Source organism: Hemitrygon akajei, chromosome 4 (genome assembly GCF_048418815.1).
Source record: "Hemitrygon akajei chromosome 4, sHemAka1.3, whole genome shotgun sequence".
Taxonomy (NCBI): Eukaryota; Metazoa; Chordata; class Chondrichthyes; order Myliobatiformes; family Dasyatidae; genus Hemitrygon; species Hemitrygon akajei.
Window position 1 is genome coordinate 107,453,925 of NC_133127.1, and position 27,734 is coordinate 107,481,658.

Consider the following 27,734-nt stretch of genomic DNA (forward strand, 5'->3'; position numbering starts at 1 on the left):
AAGAGACGCGATGTAATGATGCAGCTCTATAAAACTCTAGTTAGACCACACTTGGAGTATAGTGTCCAGTTCTGATCGCCTCACTATAAGAAGGATGTGGAAGCATTGGAAAGGGTACAGAGGAGATTTACCAGATGCTGCCTGGTTCAGAGAGTATGGATTATAATCAGAGATTACGGGAGCTAGTGCTTTACTGTTTGGAGAGAAGGAGGATGAGAGGAGACATGATAGAGGTGTACAAGATAGTAAGGGGAATAGACAGAGTGGACAGCCAGCGCTTCTTCCCCAGGGCACCACTGCTCAGTACAAGAGGACATGGCTTTAAGGTAAGGGGAGGGAAGTTCAAGGAGGATATTAGAGGAAAGTTTTTCACTCAGAGAGTGGTTGGTGTGTGGAATGCACTGCCTGAGTCAGTGGTGGAGGCAAATACACTAGTGAAGTTTAAGAGACTACTAGACAGGTATATGGAGGAATTTAAGGTGGGGGGGTTATATGGGAGGCAGGGTTTGAGGGTCAGCACAACATTGTGGGCTGAAGGGCCTGTAATGTGCTGTACTATTCTATGTTCTATGTTCTAATATAAACTGGGTCATTTTTAGTGTAAGTGGATTAAGAGGGGCAGAGTTGTTGGGTGCATCCAGGAGGGTTTCTGAAATCAATATGTAAATAGTCCAGCACTAGAGGGGCTGTACAGAATCTGGCTACGTAATGAGCCTGGCTAGGTGATCGACCTTTGAATGAGTGGGTAGTTGGGGAACAGTAACCACAACTTCAAGTGTTAAGATGGCTATAGATGAGGATAAGAATGGATCTTATGGAGAGTACTATGTTGGAGCAAGGCAAATTCTGAGAGAATTAGGTAGGAACTAGGGAGAGTTAATTGGGAACAGCTGTTGTTTGGGTGTGGAGGGTGTTTATAGACTAACTGCAGAAAATACAGCAGTTATATTCCAATCAGAAGGTAAGAGAACCTTGGCTGTTGAAGGAGGTGATGAATTTACTCCAGAAAAAGGAAAAGCACATAAAGCTTGGAAGGCTAGAATCAAAGAGAGCCCTTGAAGATTATAAAGAAGCCAGAAAAAAACTCGATAAGGGAATTGGGAAAGACAGGAGGGACCATGAATAGTCTGTGGTAAGTAGGATGAAGGTAAATCCCAAGACATTCTATACATGCATCAGTGGCAAGAGGGTAGGGCCACTCAATGTTAAAGGGAGAATATTTGCTTGGGCATGAAGGATGTGGGTGAGGCCATGAGTTTTTGTCATCAGTTATTTTCCAAGGGCAATAACATGGAGGAGAGGAAGATCAGTGCCTAGAGTATTAATATGCTGGGCCAATTCAAGGTAAAGGAGGCAGTGTGGGATATCTTAAAGATCATTGTGGATAAGTCCCCGGACTTGATGGGATATACTCCAGGTTATTGAGAGAGGTCTTGACCAATATCTTTGTGACCTAGAGGTGAGGTCCTGGAGGACTAGTAAGTAGCTGATATTGTTCCATTGTTCAAGATGGGAACCAGGATAATCCTGGAAGCTATAGACCAGTTGTCTCAGTTAATGGTAGGGAAGTTATTGGAGAGAATTGTTAGGGATAGTATTTATGAGCATTTGGAAAACTATGGCCTAATTAAGGGGATCCAGTGTGGCTTTTTAAGTAGCAAATCATGTCTTACTAACTTGATAGTTGTAGAGGTGATGACAGTGATTGATGTTATGGATGTTGTCTACATGAATTTTAGTAAGGTGTTTGACCAGATCCATCCTGGGAGGCTCATCCAGAAGATAAGGTGTATGGGATCAAGTGAATTGGCCACTTGGATTCAGAATTGGCTGGTCCGTATTATGGTAGTTAATGGGTTAATTTTATTCCACTCCCACATAGGAGTTCACTTTGTACAGTGTTGTTGAATAAAGTTGTTGAATATCCTCCAGGTCTTTCTGCATTCTGGCTCAATATCGAACACAGCATGATGTCAGAAGTAGTTGATCATTGATGAATTCAAGCTACTGACCAAGCGAGAGAACATGAGAGAATTAGCAGCAAGTCTGTCCTTGTTTGCACACAAGGTGACGGGGCCTGGCCTGGACTGCCTATGCACCAGCAGTTGAGACCTGGCCAGAGTTGCGAGGCAATGCCTTTGGGCTGCACCCAATCATGGATATACTGTGATAATCTGTAGGCCACTAATCTGGGGAAAGCAGAGAAATTAGTCAAACTCTCGGAGAGAAAAGCTTTTGTAGTCTTAGTAAATGCAAAATGAAATAAACAAATAGGAAAATGGAGCAAATACCTGCAGTACCTACATCTACCTACCTAGTAATGCCCCCCAAGACATTGATTTCTATAAGCCAGGGGACTTTGAGAGATACTCCGATACCTTGAGAGATTTAGGGTTGCAAGCAATCTAATTCAGGCTTCAGGAGAGCATCAAGTAAGCACGCTGGTATACAGCATGGGGGACAAAGCAAATAATATGGGTGGATCAGGACTGACATTCTCAGAAAAATCAATGCAAAACAGTGCAGGAAAAATTCAAAGAATATTCCTCAGGACAGCAATCTGATATGAGAGGGCAACATTAACTCCAGAAAGCAGGAGCTAGATGAAAATGTAAATGCCTTCATCACAGCATTGCACTGTGATGACATTGCACTGTCAGACAACTGTGCATATGGAAATCTGAGAGGTGAGCTCATAGGAGATAGGATTGTTGTCGGGGGTACTAGACGTCAAATGGTCAGAGAGACTTCAGTTGCAGGCAAATCTCTCACCGGAAAGCTATTACTATGGTCAGGCAGAAAGCAGAACTCAGGCACAAAAACAATACTGAGGTAAAGCTAGAAGCTGTACAAACAAGATACTGACAAAGACCACAGAAAGGGGTGACAGTCGAGCTCAGCTCAAACAGCACGTAAAATGTCCAACTGCAGGAGATGTGGCAAGTCTCCATTCCATGTCAGAGCTCTGTCCGGCAAAAGAAGTGAACTGCCACCAATGCAATAGAGTTGGGCATTATAAAAGCCAGCATCACTCAAAAATACTTCTCCAGGTCAAATAAGACCCTGATTCACACAAGTGAGAGCTTTCCTTGAACTCTAGATTCTAATAGACAAGGCTGGTGAACTATGGTTCAGCTACAAAATGAGACAGTGAAGTTCAAATGGACACTGGGGCAGATGTCACAGCCATCCCTGAATGTCTGTTTAGAAAACTGGTGAAAAAAACAGCAGAACACAACAAAGAAAGTGCTCATGGGGTTAGGGGAAACACAAGCTCACTGTGAAAGCAGTGTTCACAACCTCCATCGTAAAAATGAGATCCAGTGAATAGAGGCTATCGATGTTGTTTAGAATCTCTTCTCACCACTGCTGGGTCAACATGCCATCAAGAAGCTGATCCTCATTGCAAGGTTGGATTTGTTAAATGATCTTCAATAGCAGAAGCACCCAGAGTTGTTCATAGGCCTGGGTGTACTGAAAGAAGAGTCCCACTAAGGCTTGGAGTAGCACCCCACTCTCTGACCACAGCAAGGTGTATACCAGTCCCATTGATGAACAAGGTCACAGCAAAACTTCAGAGAATGAGGTGTTTGACATCATAACTGGAGTGAATGGACCTCGTGACTGGTGTGTGAGCTCTTTTCCTATTCTAAAGCCAGGTGGTTCAGTAAGGAACTGTGTTGATCTAACAAAACTGACAAGGTGAAGAGAGGTTGATGAGGGTAGGGCAGTGGATGTTGTCTACATCAATCATTTTATTTTCAGTAAAGTGTTTCCCAAAGTCCCTCATGGGAGGGTAATTCAGAAAATTAAGATTCATGGGATCCGCAGTGAATTGGCTGTTTGGATTCAGAACTGGCTTGCCCATAGAAGACAGAGGGTAGTGGTTGAGGAACTTATTTGAGTTGAAGGTCTGAAATTAGTGGTGTTCCACAGGGATCTGCTGTTTCTCATGTATGTAAATAACCTGGATAAAAATGTAGATGGGTGGATTAGTAAACAAGCAGACGATACAAGATTGGTGGAGTTGTGGATAGCTTAGAAGACTGGCAAAGAATAAAGTATAATATGGATCAGTTGTAGATGTGGGCTGAGAAGTGGTAGATAGAGTTTAATCCAGATAACTGAGGTGTTGCATCTTGGTGGGGCATATGCAAGGAGACAGTGCACTGTTTAGGACAAGGTTCCTAGTAGTGTTCTGTTCTTATGTCTTATGAAAGTGGCTACATAGGCCAATCAGGTGTTTAAGAAGGCTAACAGAATGATTGCTTTTATCAGTTGAAGCACTGAATTCAAAGGTCAGGAGGTTACGTTGGAACTTTATAAAACTGGTCATGCCATATCTGGAGTATTGCGTACGTTTCTTGCTGCCCACTGTAGGAAGGACGTTCAGGCTTTGAGAGTGCAGAAGAGGTTTACTAAGATGCTGTCTGGTTTAGAAGGCATGTGCTGTCATCAGAGGCTGGATAAACTTGGGTTGTTTTCTGTGTAATGTTGGAGTTGGTGGTTTATAAGATTATGAGAGGCGTAGAGTAAACAGGGAGGAGCTGTTTCCCAGGGTTGAAACATCTAACACCAGAGGGCATGGATTGAATGTGAAAGGGGGCAGGTTCAAAGAGGATGTGAGGGGTAATTTTTTTACTCAGAGTGGATGCCTAGAATGTGCTGCATGGTATGGTGATAGAGGCAAATACATTATAGGATTTTGAGATATGTTTGGATAGGCACATGATAGGAAGATGGAGGGTTATGGATATGGTGCAGGTAGGAGGGATTAGTGTTGAGGTGTTTTTAATCTGCTTTTTAGCTGGTTTGATACAACATTGTCTGCTGAATGGCCTATTCCTATGCTATTATCTGCTCTGAGATACTGGCTCTCATGTGGGCTTGTGAACACTTCAGCTGCTAATTGATAGGCATTAAGTTACTGTTTGAAACAGAGCCACTTGTCAGCCTCCTCAGCTCAAAATGCTTGGATGACTTGACTCCCATTCTGCAAAGATTCAGAATGAGGCTTATGTAATACTGTAATGACGTTGAACATGTCCCTGGCAAATCTTTCACAACACCAGACACTGTTAGGGATGCCATGCAAAAGTGAGTGGACAAAAACTTACTCTGCCCTCATGGAAGACATCAACATCTACTTAGCTCAGGTGTGTGCATCACAGCAAACAGGACAAACTTTGCTCTGAGTTGGAAAAGGACCAAATTTGCAGCAAGATCATGCAATACTGTGAGCATGGATGGCCAGCTATTCCAAAAGGAGCTCCTAATCTCAGCCCTTTGTAGCACTGGTCTTGCAGCGTATGACTGGTCATCGCACTCAGAGAAAATCAAATTACACTTGGTGCTAGTAGGCCATCAGAAGATTCTGGGTATTGGAAGGAGGCAGTGAATAGAAACCATATATTTCTGGGTATAAGGCTTTTTATAAGAAAAAAATCAATACGTACAAAATATTTACATGAGCAATAACAATTCAAAGTTCCAACATTCTGTTTAGATTCCAAATCTTAGATATCAACAAAAGCCAAATTCCTGTTTAAATAGAATCAGTGATATTCATTAGAATAACCTTTGTTACTCCAATTTCTCTAATTGGATCTAGTGTTATTCCCTATTTAAAAGTTTACAGACTAACTTCTCCTTTTACTTGTCCCTAGTTAGTTAGAAAACCAAATATAATTCCTATTCACACCATCACCAACCTTATCAGCTCTGAGGATCTCCCATCCACTGCCACCAACCTCTTAGTTCCCATACCCTGCACTTCCCGTTTCTACCTCCTACCCAAGATCCACAAACCTACCTGTCCAGGTAGACCCATTGTCTCAGCTTGCTCCTGCCCCACCGAACTCATTTCTGCATACCTTGATACTGTTTTATCCCCCCCCCCCACCTGTTCAATCCCTTCCCACCTAGATTTACTAGAATGTTACCTGGGTTTCAGCACCTAAGTTACAGAGAAAGGTTGAACAAGTTAGGTCTTTATATTTTGGAGCGTAGAAAGTTGAGGGGGAACTTGATAGAGATATTTAAAATTATGAGGGGGACAGAGTTGACGTGGATAAGCTTTTTCCATTGAGAGAGTGGGGAGATTCAAACAAGAGGACATGAGTTGAGAGTTAGGGAGCAAAAGTTTAGGGGTAACACAAGGGGGAACTTTACTCAGAGAGTGGTAGTTGTGTGGAACGAGCTTCCAGTAGAAGTGGTAGTTTGATATTGTCATGTAAAAAAAATTGGATAGGTATATGGACAGGAAAGGAATGGAGGGTTATGGGCTGAGTGCAGGTCGATGGGACTAGGTCAGAGTAAGCGTTCAGCACGGATTGGTAGGGCCGGGATGGCCTGTTTCCATGCTGTAATTGTTATATGATTAGGCAGAATAGATGCAGAAAGGATGGTTCCCATGGTGGGGGAGTCTAGGACAAGATAGAGGGATGTCCATTTACAACATGCAGAGAATTTATTTTAGCCTGAGAGTGGTGAATTTGTGGTATTTGTTAACACAGGCAGCTGTATATACTTCATTTTAAACTCCAGAATGTGTTATTTTGCTTGACGCCTAGAAGGTGTTTGATAGAGTTGAATGGGAATATTTACTTAACATGCTTGAGAAATTTAATTTTAGCCCAAATTCATATAGAACGTAGAACATAGAATAGTACAGCACATTACAGGCCCTTCAGCCCACAATGTTGTGCCAACCCTCAAACCCTGCCTCCCATATAACCCCCCCCCACCTTAAATTCCTCCATATACCTGTCTAGTAGTCTCTTAAACTTCACTAGTGTATCTGCCTCCACCACTGACTCAGGCAGTGCATTCCACGCACCACCCACTCTCTGAGTGAAAAACCTTCCTCTAATATCCCCCTTGAACTTCCCTCCCCTTACCTTAAAGCCATGTCCTTTTGTACTGAGCAGTGGTGCCCTGGGGAAGAGGCATTGGCTGTCCACTCTGTCTATTCCTCTTAATATCTTGTACACCTCTATCATGTCTCCTCTCATCCTCCTCTCCAAAGAGTAAAGCCCTAGCTCCCTTAATCTCTGACCATAATCCATACTCTCTAAACCAGGCAGCATCCTGGTAAATCTCCTCTGTACCCTTTCCAATGCTTCCACATCCTTCCTATACTGAGGTGATAATCTATATATCTTGGATTAAATTGATTTATCATACACCTTTGGCTTCTGTGCTTACCAATAATAGAGCCCCCTTTTTCAGGCTTTTTTGAGGTACTAAACAGGGCTGTCCATTAATTTCTTTACTATTTGATATTGCATTGGAGCCCTTGGCAATTGCTCTTAATGATTCACCCAATATATCTGGCATTATTCGTGGAAATGGAATGCATAAGGAATCACTATATACAGATGACCTGTTACTATATATCTCTAACCCGGAGAAATCCAACCCCACAGTAATATTACTACTTGCTCAGTTTAGTAATTTTTCTAGTTATAAATTGAATCTTAATAAGAGTGAGCTTTTCCAATTGAATATGCAAGTTCCAATCTATAGCCAATCACCATTTAGACTGGTTACTGATTACTTGTGTGTTAAAATTACTAAGAAACATAAGGATCTATTTAAAGTTAACTTTTTACCTTTAATTGATCATGTTAAACAACTGCATACTAAATGGTCCCCATTGTCCTTAACATTGATTGGTAGAATTAATGCTATTAAGATGATTATTTCACCTAAGTTTCTGTATCTATTTCAGGTGGTACCAATCTTCATTTCTAAGTCCTTTTTTGATATTATTGATTCTAAAATTTCTTCATATATATGGCAGAATAAAAATCCTAGATTAAGTAAAAAATATTTACAGAAATCAAAAAAGGATGGTGGTTTGGCAATGCCGAATGTAGGATTCTATTATTGGGCAATTAATATTTGATATTTAACATTCTGGACACAAGATCTGGATGAAATTCAATGTCAATGATGGGTGAACCTCGAGTGCAAATCTGTACAGGGATTCTCATTGGCTTCTATCTTAGGGGCTTTGCTTCCCTTTGTACTTATTAAACTGAATAAACAAATGACTAACTCAATAACTAAACATACAATACGAATATGGTTTCAATTTCATAAATTTTTTGGATTGAATAAATTTATCCTATCAAGTCTTTTTTCTTCAAAAATTCCAGAACTGATGAAGCTTTTCTCTTATGGAAAATGAAGGGAATAACATGTTTTCATGATTTATTCATGGATAACTGTCTTGTGTCTTTTGAATAGTTGTCTAATAAATATAATTTGCCTAGATCATATTTTTTCAGATATTTAGAGATTAGAAACTTTTTGAATGTTATCTTACCTACTTTTCCGAGATCACATCAAACTGAAATTACAGAAAAAAATTTAGGTTCAAACCCCTATCAGAAGAGTTTAATAGCAATTATTTATGATCTGATTATGAAAATATGTCTAGGTACATCTGATAAAATTAAGAATGAATGGGAAAGAGAATTTCAAGTATCTTTACCTATAGAGAAATGGGAAAATTCTCCATCTAGTTATCAGTTCTTCAATGTGTGCTAGACACACTTTGATACAATTTAAGTTGGTTCATAGGGCCCATATGTGTAAGGATAAGTTCGCTCATTTTTATTGCCATATAAATCCTGTCTGTGACAGATGTAATTCTGAGGTAGCTTCCTTGACACATATGTTCTGGTCTTGTCCTCTTTTGGAAAAATATTGGAAAGATATTATTTTTGATATTATTTCAGTAGTTTTACGTATTAATTTACAACCTCATCCTATTACTGCAATCTTTGGATTACCAGTGATGGACTCCAGTCAATTATCCCCTTCAGCTTGCCATTTGATTGCATTTTGTTCCATTAATAGCCAGAATATCCATTTTTTGAAATGGAAAACTTCTAATCTCCCTACTACATTTCAATGGTTTTCCCAAATTATAACATGTTTAAACTTAGAAAAATTTAGGAGTGGCACTATCGACCCTTTGGTTAAATTTGAAAAAACCTGGAGGCCACTTATTCAACATTTTCATATGATGTAAGCTCACCTTTTCGTGTATAGAGGAGCGGAGTTAATGACAAATAATGATTTTAACTGATGAAACATGGTTGCCCAGCTTTTGTTTTTATTTTGTTTTTTTTAGTTTGGGGGACTTTTTTCTGTATAAAATTTTTTTTGAATCTTTTTCATGTTCAGTTGTTAAGAGATTGGGAGGCTTAGATTACATACGTTACTCAGAGTCTGTTTCTGTATATGTTAACCATTATTAATATCTCAATCTCTTTGTATCATTATCATTGTTATGTTTATCTATTCAAAACAATAAAAAAAGATTGAGAAAGAAAAGACAGAGAGAGCATATAATAAAGAAAAAATTAGTGGGAAGTTAGAGGATTGGGAAGCTTTTAACAATCAACAGAAGGCAATGAATTTCATAAAGAAAGAAAAGACGGACTAATTCATCTTTGCCACCATCAGGATGTGTGCCCATTTTCAGGAAGCTACTTAGATGATGTGATGTACAGAGGAATCACCTTTCATCTTCTATGTTTATACTAATTCCAAACCTAAATGGTAATTCACCATATATCCCACGCATCTTAATCTTTTGATGAGCTTCCTCCAAGAAGCACCATCAAATGCCTTAATAAAATCTATGCAGATGATAGCTAGAGTTCTATCAATCATGTTCATCTCAAAAATGTTCAATAAATTAGCCATACATGTCATGCTCTGCAGAAAACCATGCCAACTCTCCTAATTAAGTCTTGGCTCTCCAAATGCTTAAATTCTAGGACTACAAATCCTCTCCAACAGCTTCCCTGCCACTGACATGACTCTCACCAGTCTATAGATAACATGGTTATCTCTATTTTCCTTTAATAATACTAGCTACTTGCCAGTCCTTGGGACTAGTTACAGAGGAAATAAAGATCTTGGTAAAGATCAGGCAATCTCTTGGGCTTCTCAATAATCTGGGAATTATCAACCTTAATGTTCTTTCAGCTGGATAAGTCTTGGCTACAGGTGGAGCAAAGAGGTTCAAAATTGTATTTGTAGGATTATTCTAATCCAGGTTGCTGCTTGGATTACAGAGCATGTTTTGTCAGGATGGATTGAGAGAACTAATGCTTTTCTCTTTGTAGTGAAAGAGGATGAGAGGTAACTTGATAGCAGTGTATAAGAATAAGAGGCATAGATTGCATAGACACCCAGTGACTTTTTCCCCCAGGTTGGAAATGGCTAATATGAGGGGACATAATTTTTAGATGATTGAAGAAAGTGTGGGGGGGTATATCAGAAGTAAGTTATTTTTTTGCTGAGTGGTGGGTTCATGGAATGCCCTGCCAGGGTGATTGTAGAAGTAATGCATTGGGGGCTTTTAAAAAAAAACTCTTGTATAGGCACATGGGTGATTGAAAAAAGGGAACGCTAAGTAGGAGAGAAGGGGTAGATTGACCATAGAGTATGTTAAAATGTTTGCATAACATCGTGGGCCAAAGGGCCTGGATTGCGCTGTAGTTCTCTGTAATCCTAAAATAAAATTCAGTAGATTCTCAGACATCCCACCTCTCCCGGAAATTCTGGGAGTCTCCCATATATTGATAGTGGCTCCCTGATGCCCGCAAATTATAAACAATATCCCAGAAGTCAATTTTTTTTGTGTGAGAGAGAGAGAGAGAGCACACCATGGCAGAGTGTTCCAAGAAAAAAGAAAATATAAAGCTTACTTCACCCCAGACTAAAGTGTACCCCTGCCTAATAGGGGTCAAAAATAATGACAGTGTTGCTCGCTGCACTGTTTGCAACAGTGACTTTTCTATTGCCCATGGTGGGTTAAAATGTGAAAGAAATGTCAAGGTGAGTTTAACAGGTCTCATTATTTAAACTAGCTGGCTAGCTGCTAAGGAGCTACTCGATTGCAGACATCCCACCTCTTCCGGGAGTCTCCTGAAAAAAAAAAGCTCCCGGAAGTGAGCTTTGGAAGGGTGGGATGTCTGGATTCTGGTTAATTGGGGCACATTGGGGACTTATTTCCACTTGGCATGATTAACATTATTATTTAATTATTTATGTTTTATATTGCTATATTTCTTCACTGTTCTTGGTTGGTGCAGCTGTAACGAAACCCAATTTCCCCGCGGGATCAATAAAGTATGTCTGTCTGTCTGTCAGTATATTTTGGCCCAATAAGTGACTACCTCAATTAGCTGAATTGTCATGGAAATAGTTAAACGTATGGAAAAGGTTTAATTGAGTAGAAAATTATGTATTTAAATGAAATATAGAAAAATACAGCACAAGCTATTAAATACTATAAAACAGTATTAGTTTCCAAAATTTATCAATGGAGGAATTTATCTGTTCTTTGTAAATGAACAAAATCACTTTGTGCATGCAAATCCATTGCTTTCTTTGAACCAGTGTGTGTTAATAGCCAAGGGAAACATTTGACTTGGCAAGATTTAAAAATAGTCCTGTTTCATCAGCATTGTTGATATTGTAGTAATGTGCTACACACAGCGCTGAAATAATGACACGCAGTCGGTAAGCCGTTTAGAGACTAGTTTATTCAAACTTCACGGTGCTGGCATTTAAATCTCTAGCGCACAACCTCTCCGGGTGGAAATGACATCGGAGGTGCATTACCAAAGTCTCCCCCCACACGCTGGCTATTTGTGAGCCGGTTCGCCTGCGCAGAAGGTGGGTCATCACATAACACCACCCCCCCCCCAGAACCGGCGATACACCCCCCAATTTCCACAGTCTGGATCAGCCTCTGGGAGGTCTGCCTCTGGCTCTTCTTGTGCCTGAACCTCAACTGGCTGCGCCAAGTCCACATGGGCTGGTTTGAGTCAGTCCACGGTGAAAACCTCCTCTCTCCCCACAATGTCCAGAACGTACGTGTACCCATTGTTGTTGATCACCTTGAATGGCCCCTCGTACAGCCGCTGTAGCGGTGCCCGGTGTCCGCCCCTTCGTACAAACACAAACTTACAGTTCTGCAGGTCTTTGGGTACATGGGTCGGGGTCTGTCCGTGCTGTGAAGTTGGTACGGGGGCCAGGTTGCTGAGCCTTTCGCATTGCCTGTCCAGGACTGCTGCGGGTTCTTCCTCTTGCCCCCTTGGGGCTGGTATGAACTCTCCCGGGACTGCCAGGGGCGCGCCGTATACCAACTCGGCCGACGAGGCATGCAGATCCTCTTTGGGCGCTGTACGAATTCCAAGCAGGACCCAGGGAAGCTCGTCCACCCAGTTAGGTCCTCTCAGGCGGGCCATGAGAGCTGACTTCAAGTGACGGTGGAAACACTCCACCAGTCCGTTTGACTGTGGGTGGTAGGCAGTTGTGTGGTGCAGCTGTGTTCCCAACAGGCTGGCCACAGCCGACCACAGGCTGGAGGTGAACTGGGCGCCTCTGTTGGAGGTAATGTGGGTTGGTACCCCGAAGCATGCTACCCAGGCTGCGATCAGTGCTCGGGCGCAGGAATCGGCAGATGTGTCAGTGAGCGGGACCGCCTCTGGCCACCTCGTGAACCGGTCTACCATAGTTAGGAGGTACCGCGCTCCTCGGGACACTGGTAGGGGGCCCACGATATCCACATGAATGTGGTCGAACCTTCGATGGGTGGGTTCGAACTGCTGCGGTGGGGCTTTAGTGTGCCGCTGCAACTTGGCTGTTTGGCACTGCACGCACATTCTGGCCCATTCACTGACCTGCTTGCGAAGTCCGTGCCACGCGAACTTGCTGGAGACCAGCCGGACGGTTGTCCTGATAGATGGGTGTGCCAAACCGTGTATGGAGTCCAAAACTCACCGCCTCCAGGCTGCCGGGGCAATGGGGCGAGGGTGGCCGGTAGCCACATCGCACAGGAGGGTCCTCTCACCTGGGCCTACGAGAAAGTCCTGCAGCTGCAAACCCGAGACTGTGGTCCTGCGGCTGGGCATCTCGTCGTCTGCCTGCTGCGCCTCCGCCAGTGCTGCATAGTCCACCCCCAGGGACAGGGCATGGACAGCTGGTCTGGAGAGTGCATCCGCCACGACGTTGTCTTTTCCCGAGATGTGCTGAATGTCCGTTGTGTACTCGGAGATGTAGGACAGATGGCGCTGCTGGCGAGCCGACCAGGGATCGGACACCTTCATGAACACGAAGGTCAACGGTTTGTGGTCTGTTAACGCGCCTTCTAAGAAGTACCTGAAATGCCGGATTGCCAGATATAGTGCCAACAGCTCCCGGTCGAAAGCACTGTACTTGAGTTCAGGTGGTCGTAGGTGCTTGCTGAAGAATGCCAGGGGTTTGCCAGCACCCCTCGATGAGCTGCTCGAGCACCCCACCGACTGCTGTGTTGGATGCGTCCACCGTGAGGGCGGTCGGAACGTCCGTTCTGGGGTGCACCAGCATCGCGGCATCTGCCAAGGCTTCCTTGGCTTTAACGAAAGTGGCCGCGGCCTCCTCATCCCAAGTAATGTCCTTGCCTTTACCCGACATCAGGGTGTACAAAGGGCGCATGATACGGGCTGCTGAGGGGAGGAAACAGTGGTAGAAGTTCACCATACCAACGAACTCCTGCAGGCCTTTGACCGTGTTGGGCCGGGCAAAGTGGCAGATCGCATCTACCTTGGCGGGCAGAGGTGTTGCCCCATCTTTGCTAATCCTGTGGCCCAGGAAGTCGATGGTATCGAGACCGAACTGGCATTTGGCTGGGTTGATCCTGAGGCCGAAATCACTCAGGCGGGAGTAGAGCTGGCGGAGGTGGGACAGATGCTCCTGACGACAACTGCTGGCTATAAGGATGCCGTCTAAGTAGATGAACGCAAAGTCCAGGTTGTGTCCCACCGCGTCCATTAGCCGCTGGAACATCTGTGTGGCATTCTTCAGGCCGAACGACATTCAGAGGAACTCGAACAGGCTGAACGGGGTGATGAGTGCTGTTTTGGGGATGTCTGCAGGGTGCACCGGGATTTGATGGTATCCCCGGACGAGGTCTACTTTGGAAAAGATTCTTGCCCCGTGCAGGTTTGCTGCAAAGTCCTGTATGAGCGGCATGAGGTAACGGTCTGGAGTTGTAGCCTCGTTCAGTCTGTGGTAGTCGCCGCATGGTCTCCAACCCCCAGCTGCTTTGGGCACCATGTGCAGGGGGGAGGCCCATGGGCTGTCGGACCACCGTACGATCCCCAAGTCCTCCATCCTCTTGAACTCCTCCTTTACCAGGCGGAGCTTTTCCGGGAGGAACCTTCGTGCACGGGCGTGGAGGGGTGGTCCCTGGGTCGGAATGTGGTGCTGTACCCCGTGTCTGGGCATGGCTGCCGTGAACTGTGGTGCCAGAATCGATGGAAAGTCTGCCAGGACTCTGGTGAATTCGTTGTCCGACAGCGTGATGGAGTCCAGGTGTAGGGCCGGCAACTTGGCTTCACCCAGGGAGAACGTCTGGAAAGTCTCGGCATGTACCAGTCTTTTCCCTTGCAAGTCGACCAGCAGGCTGTGAGCTCGCAAGAAGTCCGCCCCCCAGGAGTGGTTGGGCCACCGTGGCCAGTGTGAAGTCCCACGTAAACCGGCTGGCGCCGAACTGCAGCTGCACTGTGCGGGTACCGTAGGTCCGTATCGTGCTGCCATTTGCGGCCCTCAGGGTGGGTCTTGGCTTCCTGTTGTGGGTGTTGTACCCCGTCGGGGGCAAGATGCTGATCTTCGCTCCGGTGTTGACCAAGAAGCGGCTGTTTGTCCCAGACATACAAGAGGCTGTCCTGGTGGCCAGTCGCCATAGTCATTACCCTTGCAGGGCGGGCGACAACGGTGGGCTTTTGTGCCCCACCGCTAGTGGTAGAAACACCACTGTTAACTGGCCTCCTCACTCCTGCCTCTGTGTTGTGTGTGCCCCCCTGCCGGGCCTGGTCTGGTCCGCTGTGGGGCGCGTGGCCTGGTAATCTGACCGACGGATGCCATGCTCTCCCTCTTGGCTTTCCACAGCATGTCTTCCTGGGCCGCCACCTTCCGGGGGTCGCTGAAATCTGCGTCGGCCAGCAGCAGATGTATGTCCTTGGGCAGTTGCTCTAGGAACTCTTGCTCGAACATGAGGCAGGGCTTGTGTCCATCAGCCAGGGACATCATCTCGTTCATCAATGCTGACGGCAGTATGTCTCCCAAACCGTCCCGGTGAAGCAGGTGGGCACCCCGCTCACGCCGTGAGAGGACAAAGGTCCCAATGAGCTGCGCTTTGAATGCTTCATATTTGCCTTCTTCCGGGGGCGACTGTATGAAATCCGCAACCTGGGCGGCCGTCTCCTGGTCAAGGGCGCTCACCACGTGATAGTAACACGTAGAATCAGAGGATATCTGCCGAATCTGGAACTGGGCTTCTGCTTGGCTAAACCACACGCGTGGTCACAGTGTCCAGAAAGTCGGCAGTTTTAGCGAAACTGCGTGAACAGATGAAGAGTCGGTCATCTTTGCTCCAAATCCCATTTGGACCGTCGGGGTCACCAATGTAGCAATGTGCTACACACAGCGCTGAAATAACGATACGCAAGTCGGTAAGTCGTTTCGAGACTAGTTTATTCAAACTTCACGGTGCTGGCATTTAAATCCCTAGCGCCCGCCCTCTCCGGGCGGAAATGACGTCGGAGGTGCATTACCAACGTCTCCCCCCGCGCGCTGGCTATTTGTGAGCCGGTTCGCCTGTGCAGAAAGTGGGTCACCACAATATCATTTGCACAGAAATTTTGAAGCAGGTTGGAAGTTCTGTTGATCTCTGTGTTTCTACACTTACAGCTATAGCACTATCTTTCTCACTATGTGCTTTCTTGAATTTAATGTGGTGCCAACATTTCCATCAAGATAACCAACCATCTGTTTTATGTTCCTGCTTTTGTTTTTGCAATATTCCCTGTTGTCCCTCATGTAACATGCATTCTTCTAGTAGTTTTATCTTGCTGATGTATCAAGTATACAGTAGTAGATTTTAGCACTCCAGTTATCTCTGCAGTTCAAGATGAGTGATTTTTCACAGATCAAGTCAAGTCAAGTCAAGTCATTTCGACCATAACTGCTGGTACAGTGCATAGTAAAGATGAGACAATGTTTTTCAGGACCATAGTTCACAGGAGACAGTACAAAAAACTAGACTGAACTACGTAATAAAAAAAAACACAGAGAAAGCTATACTAGACTACAGACCTACACTGGACTGCATAAGGTGCACAAAAACAGTACCAGCATTACAATAAATAATAAACAGGACAGTAGGGCAAGGTGTCAGTCCAGGCTTCGGGTATTGAGGAGTCTGATAGCTTGGGGCAAGAAACTGTTATATAGTCTGGTCGTAAGAGCCTGAATGCTTCGGAGCCTTTTCCCAGACGGCAGGAGGGAGAAGAGATTGTATGAGCGGTGCATGGGGTCCTTCATAATGCTGTTTCCTTTGCGGATGCAGCGTGTAGTGTAAATGTCCATGATGGCAGGAAGAGAGACCCCGATGATCTTCTCAGCTGACCTCACTATCCGCTGCAGGGTCTTGCGATCCGAGATGGTACAATTTCCGAACCAGGCAGTGATGCAGTTGCTCAGGATGCTCTCAATACAACCCCTGTAGAATGTGATGAGGATGGGGGGTGGGAGATGGACTTTCCTCAGCCTTCGCAAAAAGTAGAGACGCTGCTGGGCTTTCTTTGCTATGGAGCTGGTGTTGAGGGACCAGGTGAGATTCTCCGTCAGGTGAACACCAAGAAATTTGGTGCCCTTTACGATCTCTACCGAGGAGCTGTCGATGTATAGCGGGGAGTGGTTGCTCTGTGCCCTCCTGAAGTCAACAACCATCTCTTTTGTTCACATTAAGAGACAGGTTGTTGGCTCTGCACCAGTCCGTTAGCCGCTGCACTTCCTCTCTGTAAGCTGACTAGTCATTCTTGCTGATGAGACCCACCACGGTCGTGTCATCGGCGAACTTGATGATATGGTTCGAGCTGTGTGTTGCAGCACAGTCATGTACAGCAGAGTGAACAGCAGTGGACTGAGCACGCAACCCTGGGGAGCCCCCGTGCTCACTGTGATGGTGTTGGAGATGCTGCTCCCGATCCGGACTGACTGAGGTCTCCCAGTCAGGAAGTCTAGGATCCAGTTGCAGAGAGAGGTGTTCAGGCCCAGTAGGCTCAGCTTCCCAATTAGTTTCTGAGGGATGATTGTGTTGAATGCTGAACTAAAGTCTATGAACAGCATCCGAACGTATGTGTCTTTTTTTGTCCAGGTGGAGGGTGGTGGCAATGGCGTCATCTGTTGAGTGGTTGGGACGGTACGCAAACTGCAGGGGGTCCAGTGAGGGGTGCAGCAGGGTCTTGATATGCCTCATGACGAGCCTCTCGAAACACTTCATGATGATGGATGTAAGTGCAAAGGGACAGTAGTCATTTAGGCAGGACACTGAAGACTTCTTCGGCATGGGGACAATGGTGGCGGCCTTGAAGCACGTTGGAATGGTGGCACTGCTCAGAGAGATGTTGAAGATGTCAGTGAGAACATCTGCTAGCTGGACTGCACATCCTCTGAGCACATGTTGTCTGGTCCAGCAGCCTTCCGTGGGTTGACCCTGCACAGGGTTCTTCTCATGTCAGCCACGGGGAGACACAGCACCTGGTCATTGGCAGGAGGGGTGGACTTCCTCGCCGCCATGTCATTTTCCACCTCAAATCTGGCATAGAAGTTATTCAGAGCATTTGGGAGGGAGGCATCACCTGCACAGTCAGGTGATGTTGTCTTGTAATTGGTGATGTCCTGGATGCCCTTCCACATGTGCCGCGTGTCACTGCTGTCTTGGAAGTAACTGTGGATTAGCTGGGCATGTGCACGCCTTGCCCCTCTGATGGCTCGGGACAGTTTGGCCCTCACTGTTGTTAAAGCTGCCTTGTCGCCTGCTCTGAAGGTGGAGTCGTGGGACCTCAGCAGCGCACGCACCTCTGCGGTCATCCATGGCTTCTGGTTAGCGCGTATAGTGATGGTCTTGGACAGAGTAACATCATCAATGCACTTGCTGATGTAGCTGGTCACTGATGCTGTGTACTCCTCTAAGTTGGTGGAGTCACCATCGGTTGCAGCCTCCCTGAACTTGTTCCAGTCAGTGTGCTCAAAGCAGTCTTGAAGAGCAGAGATGGCTCCTACTGGCCAGGTTTTCACCTGCTTCTGAACTGGTCTGGAGCGCCTGGTGAGCGGTCTGTATGCTGGGATTAGCATAACAGAGATGTGATCTGTGTATCCGAGGTGGGGGCGGGGCTCTGCCTGGTACACGTCGGGAATGTTTGTGTAAATCAGGCCAATGCTTTCTCCCCCCTCGTTACAAAGTCCACATACTGATGGAATTTGGGGAACACTGACTGAAGGTTCGCGTGGTTAAAATCACCGGCGACAATAAACAGTCCATCAGGGTGTGCGTTCTGCAGTTCGCTAATAGCCCCGTACAGTTCACAGAGCGCCTCCTTAGCATTAGCGCTGGGGAGAAATGTACACACCGAATATAAGGACAGAGATGAATTTCCGTGGCAAATAAAACGGTCTGCATCGAACTGCCACAAACTCCACTAACGATGAGCAGTGTCTGGAAACCAGCACAGAGTTCTTACACCATTCCGTGTCGATGTAAACATAGACACCGCCACCACGAGTCTTACCGGAGACAGCTGCATCTCTGTCCAAATGAAACAAAGCTAGCCCGTCTAGCTGGATGGCAGCATCCGAAATCCCATCAGTGAGCCATGTCTCTGTGAAGACATACGCAGAGCAAACTCTGTACTCCCGCCGAGTACTACGTTGGAGTCGGATGTAGTCCATTTTATTGTCCAGGGAGCGGACAGGGAGATGGCTTTTAATTTGGTCCAGTGGGGTAATTGCTTTCGCTAGTGTCAAATCTTCTCATGACATCTTAGCAAGAGTGACTTTTTTTAAAATCCAAAAGAGAAAACAATTATCAGAACATGGATTTTTGAATTGGCATCCATCTATCCAAGAGGATAACATAACACAAGCACATTCAGCTGATGCTGTTTACAAACTAGTATCCAACAGCCGCACAAGTGCACATGACTGATTCCAGTTAGAAACTTCTTCAGCAACAGTCTCCTGTCCCAATTTAAGTGGCATGGTAACCCAAATAAACATGGGAATTTCTCAGTTAATTTTTCTTCTTTAAGAATTGTCCCAAATAAGCACTGCCTTAATTAACTGATGGCCAAATTAACCGGAATCTACTGTAAACCACTTTATTCTTTCACCTCTGGGAATGCTATTATCTTCTCAAATGGTGGTAACTATGGTTGTGGAAACTATTTGGGACCATGTATATATTGAATAGCCTATACTTCATACTTGATTTTCTTGTAATGGCCATTAAAGTGAAGCTGAGAGAGGCTTTTTTCACATCAATGGTTGTCCCATTTAAATGAAGCAAGTAGCTGAGGTCTGTTACTGGATAAGTTGGGGTGGGTAGGATGTGGAGGAGGTATTTTTAGTCAAGTAGGGGAGATCTGAGAGGAGAACCTGGAGTGGCAGCATAATCATTCCTTGAAGTCAATCGAATAAAGTGAAATTTGTCTTTACTCCATAACCTCTACTTCTGCTCTGGCTACTAAATGAATCCCCAAAGCTGTTAGAAGGTGACAAAATATTTTTGAGATCCGACCTAAGAGCTATCTGTTTGAGAGATTATTGTATGCACTAGATAGTCACATCAAACTGTCCAGAAAAACAAGTGTAGGCAAACCAAAACATATACTCAAGCAACACACACAAAAAGCTGGTGGAACACAACAGGCCAGGCAGCATCTTTAGGAGAAGCACTGTCGACGTTTCGGGCCGAGATCCTTCATCAGGACTAACTGAAAGGAAAGACACTAAGAGATTTGAAAGTAAGAGGGGGAGGGGGAAATGTAAAATGATAGGAGAAGACCAGAGGGGGTGGGATGAAGCTAAGAGCTGGAGAAGGGAAAGGATCATGGGACGGGAGGCCTAGGGAGAAAGAAAGGGGGGAGAGCACCAGAGGGAGATGGAGAACAGGCAGAGCAATGGGAAGAGAGAGAGAAAAAAACAACTAACTATGTCAGGGATGGGGTAAGAATGGGAGGAGGGGCATTAACGGAAGTTAGAGAAGTTAATGTTCATGCCATCAGGTTGGAGGCTACCCAGCCGGTAAATAAGGTGTTGTTCCTCCATCCTGAGTGTGGCTTCATCTTGACAGTAGAGGAGGCCATGGATAGACATATCAGAATGGGAATGGGATGTGGAATTAAAATGTGTGGCCACTGGGAGATCCTGCTTTCTCTAGCAGAAAGAGCGTAGGTGTTCAGTGAAACGGCCTCCCAGTCTGCGTCTGGTCTCACCAATATATAAAAGGCCACACCAGGAGCACTGGACACAGTATACCACACTGGCCGACTCACAGGTGAAGTGTCGCCTTACCTGAAGGGACTGTCAGGGGCCCTGAATGGTGGTGACGGAGGAAGTGTAAGGGCAGGTGTAGCACTTGTTCTGCTTACAAGGATAAGTGTCAGGAGGGAGATCAGTGGGGATGGATGGGGGAGACGAATGGACAAGGGAGTCGCGTAAGTCTGAAAGCAGAGAGGAGGGGAGGGAAAGATATGCTTGGTAGTGGGATCCCGTTGGAGGTGGCGGAAGTTACGAAGAATTATATGTTGGACCTGAAGGCTGGTGGGGTGGTAGGTGAGGACAAGGGGAAACCTATTCTGAGTGGGGTGGCGGGCGTATGGGATGAGGGCAGATGTGCGGGAAATGGGAGAGATGCACTTGAGAGCAGAGTTGATGGCGGAAGAAGGGAAGCCCCTTTGTTTAAAAAAGAAAGACATCTCAGTCCTTCCAGGTGAGGCAACATTTCACCTGACTTCTCTAACTTCCGTTAATGCCCCTCCTCCCCTTCTTACCCCATCCCTGACATAATTAGTTGTTTTTTTCTCTCTCTCTACCCATCACTCTGCCTGTTCTCCATCTCCCTCTGGTGCTCCCCTTCCCCCTTTCTTTCTCCCTAAGCCTCCCGTCCCATGATCCTTTCCCTTCTCCAGCTCTGTATCCCTTTTGCCAATCACCTTTCCAGCTCTTAGCTTCATCCCACCCCCTCTGGTCTTCTATCATTTCGCATTTCCCCCTCCCCCTCCTACTTTCAAATCTCTTAGTATCTTTCCTTTCAGTTAAGCCTGACAAAGGGTCTCAGCCCGAAATGTCGACAGTGCTTCTCCCTATAGATGATGCCTGGCCTGCTGTGTTCCACCAGCATTTTGTGTGTGTTGCTTGAATTTACAGCATCTGCAGATTTCCTCGTGTTTGCTCAAAAAATATACTTCTGTTTTTATTTATTAGCATAGGCATCAGTGAATACATTTCTGTCTTTTACTTCATAATTGCAAACTGACTTCATTAACTAACTTTGCATCTCCCTTTATCTCAAACATTTCAAAAAAGGTATACTCTAAATATTTAATTATACTTTCTATCTATCATATCATGGGATTACTTTTGTTTTGCAGCTATGCAAGGACTCAAAATTGATTGTGTTCCAAAGGTGACTGCATTAGTTGGTGAGAACGTCACTTTAAAATGCATACTGTCAGAGGCAGAAACCCCTAAAGTTCTACAGATCCAATGGAGTGGTGAGACCATTGATCATCCACACAATGACTCATTGATCATAATTGCCAATAAGGATTATGGCATTCATCAGATTTGGGATTCAGTTAAATTTGAGTCCCAATCACCAACTGAAGGAATGGCAAGTATTTGTATCACAAATGTACAAGAGTCTGCCTCTGGGACGTATACATGTTCAGTAGTCACCTTTCCAGAAGGAAGTTTCAAGGCATCAATCATTCTCACCGTTATCAAAAAAGGTAAGCTACAAATTGCAGCTTCCTGTTATAGATTTATTCTTCAAGCAAATGATTGTTAAGTACAATAGTATGCATAAAAATGAGTTTCAAGAGTAGAGATGTTTTGAACATAGTTTGATCATAGTTTTTGATTGCGAGTTGAAAAACTGAAGCTGATTCTGCCGATTACAGATTAGAATTCTACAACGGCAACAGCTGATCTCATATATTGACGGTTATGTAAGAATGGTTACTCGCATTTCTGGGCATGTTAGTGCTCACTGGTCGACAATGATATGTTTATTAGCACATTTTTCCCCCAAGTAAAGCTCTCTTAAACGGTGTAAACGGTAGCACTATGCCAAAGCAGTGAGATTTTCAGTTACTATAAGACATAGTAGCAGAATTAGCCATTCACCCCATCAAGTCTGCTCTGTCATTCCATCATGGCTGATTCAATTTAAAGTGGTACATATGTCTAAGTATAAATTAGCTCACTTTTATTCTCATATAAGTCCGATCTGTGATAGATGCCATTCTGAGGTAGCTTCTTTGACTCATATGTTTTGGTCTTGCCCTCTTTTGGAAAAATATTGGAAAGATATTTTTGATACTATTTCTACAGTTTGTGTATTGACTTACAACCTCATCCTATTACTGCAATCTTTATTCTACCAATGATGGACTTACCCACCTCAGCTTGTCGGATGATTGTATTTGCCACTTTAATGGCTAGAAGATCCATTTTATTGAATTGGAAAGAGATTAAGCCTCCAACTATATCTCAATGGTTTTCCCAAACCATATCCTGTTTAAACTTAGAAAAAATTAAAAGTGGTACTTTTGATCCCTTGTTTAAATTTGAAGAAACTTGGAGGCCATTTATTCAATATTTTCATAAAATGTAATTTGACCCTTTCTGATTCCTTTGTATTAACCTTAAATATAGGTAGAGGAGCGGAGTTGACAACATTAATGATTGTATCCGATGTAAAAAAAAATCAGCCCAGCTTTGTTCAGTTCAGTTTTGTTTTGTTTAGTTTAGTTTACTTTGTTTTTGATTTTTCAATTTGGGGTTTTTTATTTCTTTATATCATGTTTATATTAAGAGTTTGGGGGGTCAAATATATTGGTGTTACCGATAGCTTATATCAACAGGTGTTAACTACCAATAATATAATCCCACTCTTTTTGTACTATTATGACTGTTATGTATACATGTTTAAAACTTAATAAAAAAAAGATTGTCACTGGGGAACTAAAAGTAAGATTTTTTATCCAGATGGTGAGTGGAATGCACTGCCATTGTAGGTGGTTGAGATGCATGCTTCTACATCATTGAAAAGATCCCTGAGTGATCACTTGAATTGCAAAGACAGAAGACTATAGGCCAAGTGATGGTAAATGACATTAGGTTGGCTGAAATTTTGACTTGACTTTGAACACCTACAATCCCAGGGAATATCCCATATCATGATTGGCATTGCTAATCTAACAGCATTCAAATTAATGTATTACACATTTGTAAATTTTAATGTCCTTAACATGCCATGCCATGAAAACCATCCAAAAGTTTACAGACTTTCAATCTAAATTTAGAATTTTAGATTTATGTGAACAAAGAATGCTGTGTGGTCATAATAAAGACTATGATACTACTTTAAGGAAATCTGGCTTTAAATTTCATTCTGCTGTTTTGTTTTTGTTAGATTTATCCACAGCATCAGTAAAACTGAGCACGTTCGCTTCTCAACACACAAGTTGGCAAGGTAGGAATACATATTTTGTAAATACAAATGTAAATACAGTATGTAAAACAAAAGTTGTAAGAAATCTTACTAATACTTAGTTGCCTGTTTGACTCGTATTGCCATCTTCAGGTTATTGAAATCCTTCTAGATACCTTGTCACCTTAAAATGATCACTCTTTCTCCTACCTATTCTGAGCCAGCTTGGTTTAGAGTAAAGGAAATATGAACTTTAATATGAAATAAAAACTTTGCAATTGGTATATGAACTAAAAAACAGAACTAAGGTTGCAAGCTTAAAGTAAGATACAATGGTAATGATTCATTTTACTTGGACACTTTTAACAAGAATTGATTTAATTCAATAATTTTGATTCTTTTGTTTTGGTTAGATTTATCCATGGCATCAATAAAACTGAGTACGTTCACCTCTCAACACACAAGGTGGCAAGGTAGGAATACATATTTTGTTAACTTTAAATTTTTGCCCTTTGGAAGTAAAATATTTCAGTTATGTGTTGATTGAGACAATTGATAACATTTGTGACAGTTTTAAGAACATGCAAATACTGGGATTGCTACACTGCGCTTTCCTCTTCCACTTCCATTACTAGGCAGGGGAATTTAATTTTACAGTGAAAAGTATGAAACTGTGCCATAGAAATTAATTCATGAAGTGCAATATGCTATTATCATTCAAGAAAATAGCTCACTTCAACAATTTCACCTTTATGTTTTGGGCATGCTAAGTAGAATATTTGAAAGATGACTTACTTAATACAAAACAGAAGGAGATTGCTTATTGCATCCATGCCAGCTCATTGTGGATTAATAGCATTTGTAATTCTACTACTTACTCTCACACATTTCCACACATGCCCTTTGATTCCTTTGTCATTTTACCTACTCTGAATAATAGTGTACAATAACCTATTATGCAATTATTACTACTTTGGGTGTGGGAGACAATCCAAGCATCTTGTGAAAACCAGGGTGACAGTTTTTCTGGTGATGTCATCATTGAGAATGGCAGCTTAATCACTAGCTCCTCCGGAAAAATGCGTATTAAGCCCCATAAACCCATCAAATATAGTATTTTTCAAAAAATATTTGAACTGAAAAGAGGGGCAAGAATGGAAATAAAAAAGCGACATTGCGGAGCATGCAGCCAAGAGGAGTGCAACGAGCGGCTCTCCTACTCAACCGTGTGCTAGTGAGGTGGATGCTGGGCCTCGTTCAGGCGAAGCGGCGAATATGATGGAAATTCTGAAAGAGATAAGGGAGTTCCAGAAAGAAATAAAGCAGCAGCTACATGATATTAAGTCAGAGCTCACCAACGTCAATCAAAAAGTAGTGGTGGCAGAGACTCGAATTGAGAAGGTGGAAGGTCGCGTTCAAAATTTCAAAATGTTGAACGAATACTGAGTAAGATGATAAAAATATTAAATCACCAAGAAGGTAAACTGCTTGACCTGGAGGGAAGATCACAGTGGAAAAATATCAGAATCTACAACGTTCCTGAAGGAGCAGAGGGCTTATCAGTGAGGGAGTTTGTCAGAAAGTTACTGCAGGACGCGCTGGAGCTTCCCTCAACTATGGAGCTGGAAATCAAAAGAGCCCACCGTGCGTTAGTCCAGAAGTCTACTCAAGATAAACCACGCTCAATAATAATTAAGTTCCTTCGGTACAGTACCAAGACAGAGATTCTACGAAGGGCCTGGGGTAAGAAGAGAGTGTTTTTAGATGATAAATTAATATATTTTGACCAAGATTACCCCCCCCCCCCGTCCTGCAGAAATGTAAAGAATACTCTGAAGTAAAGCAAGTACTAAAGCAAAAAAAGATTAGATTTCAAACTCCATACCCTCAAGTGTTTTATGATGACGGGACGCGGTTGTACCAGACAGTGGAAGAGGCAACTACAGACATGAAGGCCAGATGGTTGCCCGTCAGCGTGACCAAACCGAGAGAAAGCCTGGCAGAGGAATTATCCCGCTCTGCTTGGGAAATAGTGTGAGAATCGAGTAGGCAGGAGACGGGAGGAGGCCAAGAGAAATATATCAGGAAGAGACCGGGAGCTTCCCAAAGAAAGCCCTCACCCCCTTCAGAAAAGCCATAAGGTTTGGCTAACTTTAAAAATGTTGAGAAGCTAAACGGAAGCAAAAGCAGACGGTGATATACCTATCTTGAGAAATACTTATTATAATGTGGACTTTATATTACTTAGTTGTTATTCTTTATTCACTCACTTACTCCTTTTACCCCACCAAAATGAGAATATATATATGTGTGCATATGTGTGTGTGTGCATATATAGGAGGAGTACACAGGGAAATCTTTTCTGTGTAATGGATTTGTTCACTGACTTTTATGAATACTGCAATGGGGGCCCTCAACTCACAAGTAGGAGGGGTTAACCCCACAGCTAGGTATTTCCTCTAGCTCAATGCAGGGTCATCTACTAGAGACCTCAGCCTTGGAATCACACGTTCATTGCCATTTTTGTTATTATTTGCGTTTCTTGGTTCTTATTTGTTCAGGGAGTAGATTGATTAAGTTTTATTCTAATTTCAATGATACATTGACAGATAAATACAGATGGCTAAGGACAAGGTAAAATTCATTTCTTTTAATGTCAATGGGCTATTAAGTTCAATCAAACATAATAGAATTTTATCCAAAATGAAAAAAGAACAAGCCCATATAGTATATTTACAGGAAACTCATTTACGTGATAATGAGCATAAAAAAACTAATGAGAATGGGGTTCACTAATTTGTTTTTCTCCTCATATAAATCAGGACATAGGAGAGGAGTTGCTATTCTTATCTCAAGTAAGCTAAATTTTGAAAAAGTATTCGAAATGGGAGATAAAGAGGGCAGATATATTCTGGTAAGGGGGACTATAGATGGAAAGACTCTATTGAATATATATGCACCCCTGGGAAGTGATATTGGTTTCTTTCAGAAAATTACTGATATTATGGTAACAGAAACAGAAGGTCTCCTGATATGTGGGGGAGACTTAATTTTACAATTACAACCAAACTTAGACTCTTCCAATAGAAAAACCTATGAAACAAAATCTTTACGTACGAAAGTTAATACACTTTTTGAGGATATTGGTTTAATTGATGTATGGAGGGACCTTTTCCCCGACAGAAGTGATTACACTCATTATTCTGCTCCCCATTCTGTATATATAAGAATAAACTATTTCATAACATTTGGAAAAGACAAAGACAAAATAAACACCTGTGGAACTGGGACAACAGATGTAAGTGACCATGCACCTATATATTTATCTGTTGATTTTGACCTACAACCAAAGAATACTATTTGGAATCTAAATTCAACTCTACTCAATGATCCATTCTTTAAGGAACAAATTAGAAAAGAAATTGGTCTCTACTTACAATTCAATGATAATGGAGAGGTTTCACCTTCCATTTTATGGGATACTCTGAAGGTGGTCTTAAGAGGGAAAATTATAGCGATATATTCATATAAGAAAAAGATAAGGAATAAAACATTAGAGAAATTACAAAATAGGCTGAAGGAACTAGAGAAAAAACACAAATTGAATTTGGCACAGGATATATTAGGGGAAATTAAAAGAGTTAGGAATGAAATTAATAGTTTGGCGACGCAAGAAATCAGGAAAAATTTAATGTTTCTGAAACAGAGACATTATGAAAGTGGATCAAAATCTATGAAAATACTGGTGTGGAAACTGAGAAAAAAGATAGCAGAAAATGCATTTCATAGAATTAGGGACCCAAGAACAAAAATGATAAAAAATAAGCTATGTGAAATTCAAGAAGCTTTTGAAGTGTTTTACAGAACTCTATATTCCAAAGTTCCAGGTGGAAGCATAACCAAATTGACACCTTCACCTTCTTGTATTCTCTAGAGTTACCCACTTTAAGTGAAGAACAAAATAGAACGATGACTGCTGACATAACTGAAGTTGAATTAAAAGCTGCAATTAGTAGGCTTAAATTAAGCAAGTCACCAGGATCAGATGGGTATACGGCAGAGTGGTACAAAGAACTTAAACATGAGTTAATTCCTGTTTTACTCCTCACACTGAACTGGGCTCTAAAAAAGGCACAAATGCCACCCAGTTGGAAGGAAG

At 43.2% G+C, this 27,734-nt stretch overlaps 1 protein-coding gene across 1 annotated transcript in view; it reads left to right on the forward strand.

Annotated features, from left to right (window-relative positions):
- LOC140725948 (uncharacterized) overlaps positions 1-27,734 on the forward strand; it is a 111,875-nt gene that overhangs the window by 27,186 nt on the left and 56,955 nt on the right. Inside the window, exons 2-4 of the mRNA XM_073041870.1 lie at positions 21,510-21,869; positions 23,558-23,617; positions 23,989-24,048. Of these exons, the coding sequence (XP_072897971.1) occupies positions 21,510-21,869; positions 23,558-23,617; positions 23,989-24,048 (480 nt within the window). The remainder of the gene's footprint in view (positions 1-21,509; positions 21,870-23,557; positions 23,618-23,988; positions 24,049-27,734) is intronic.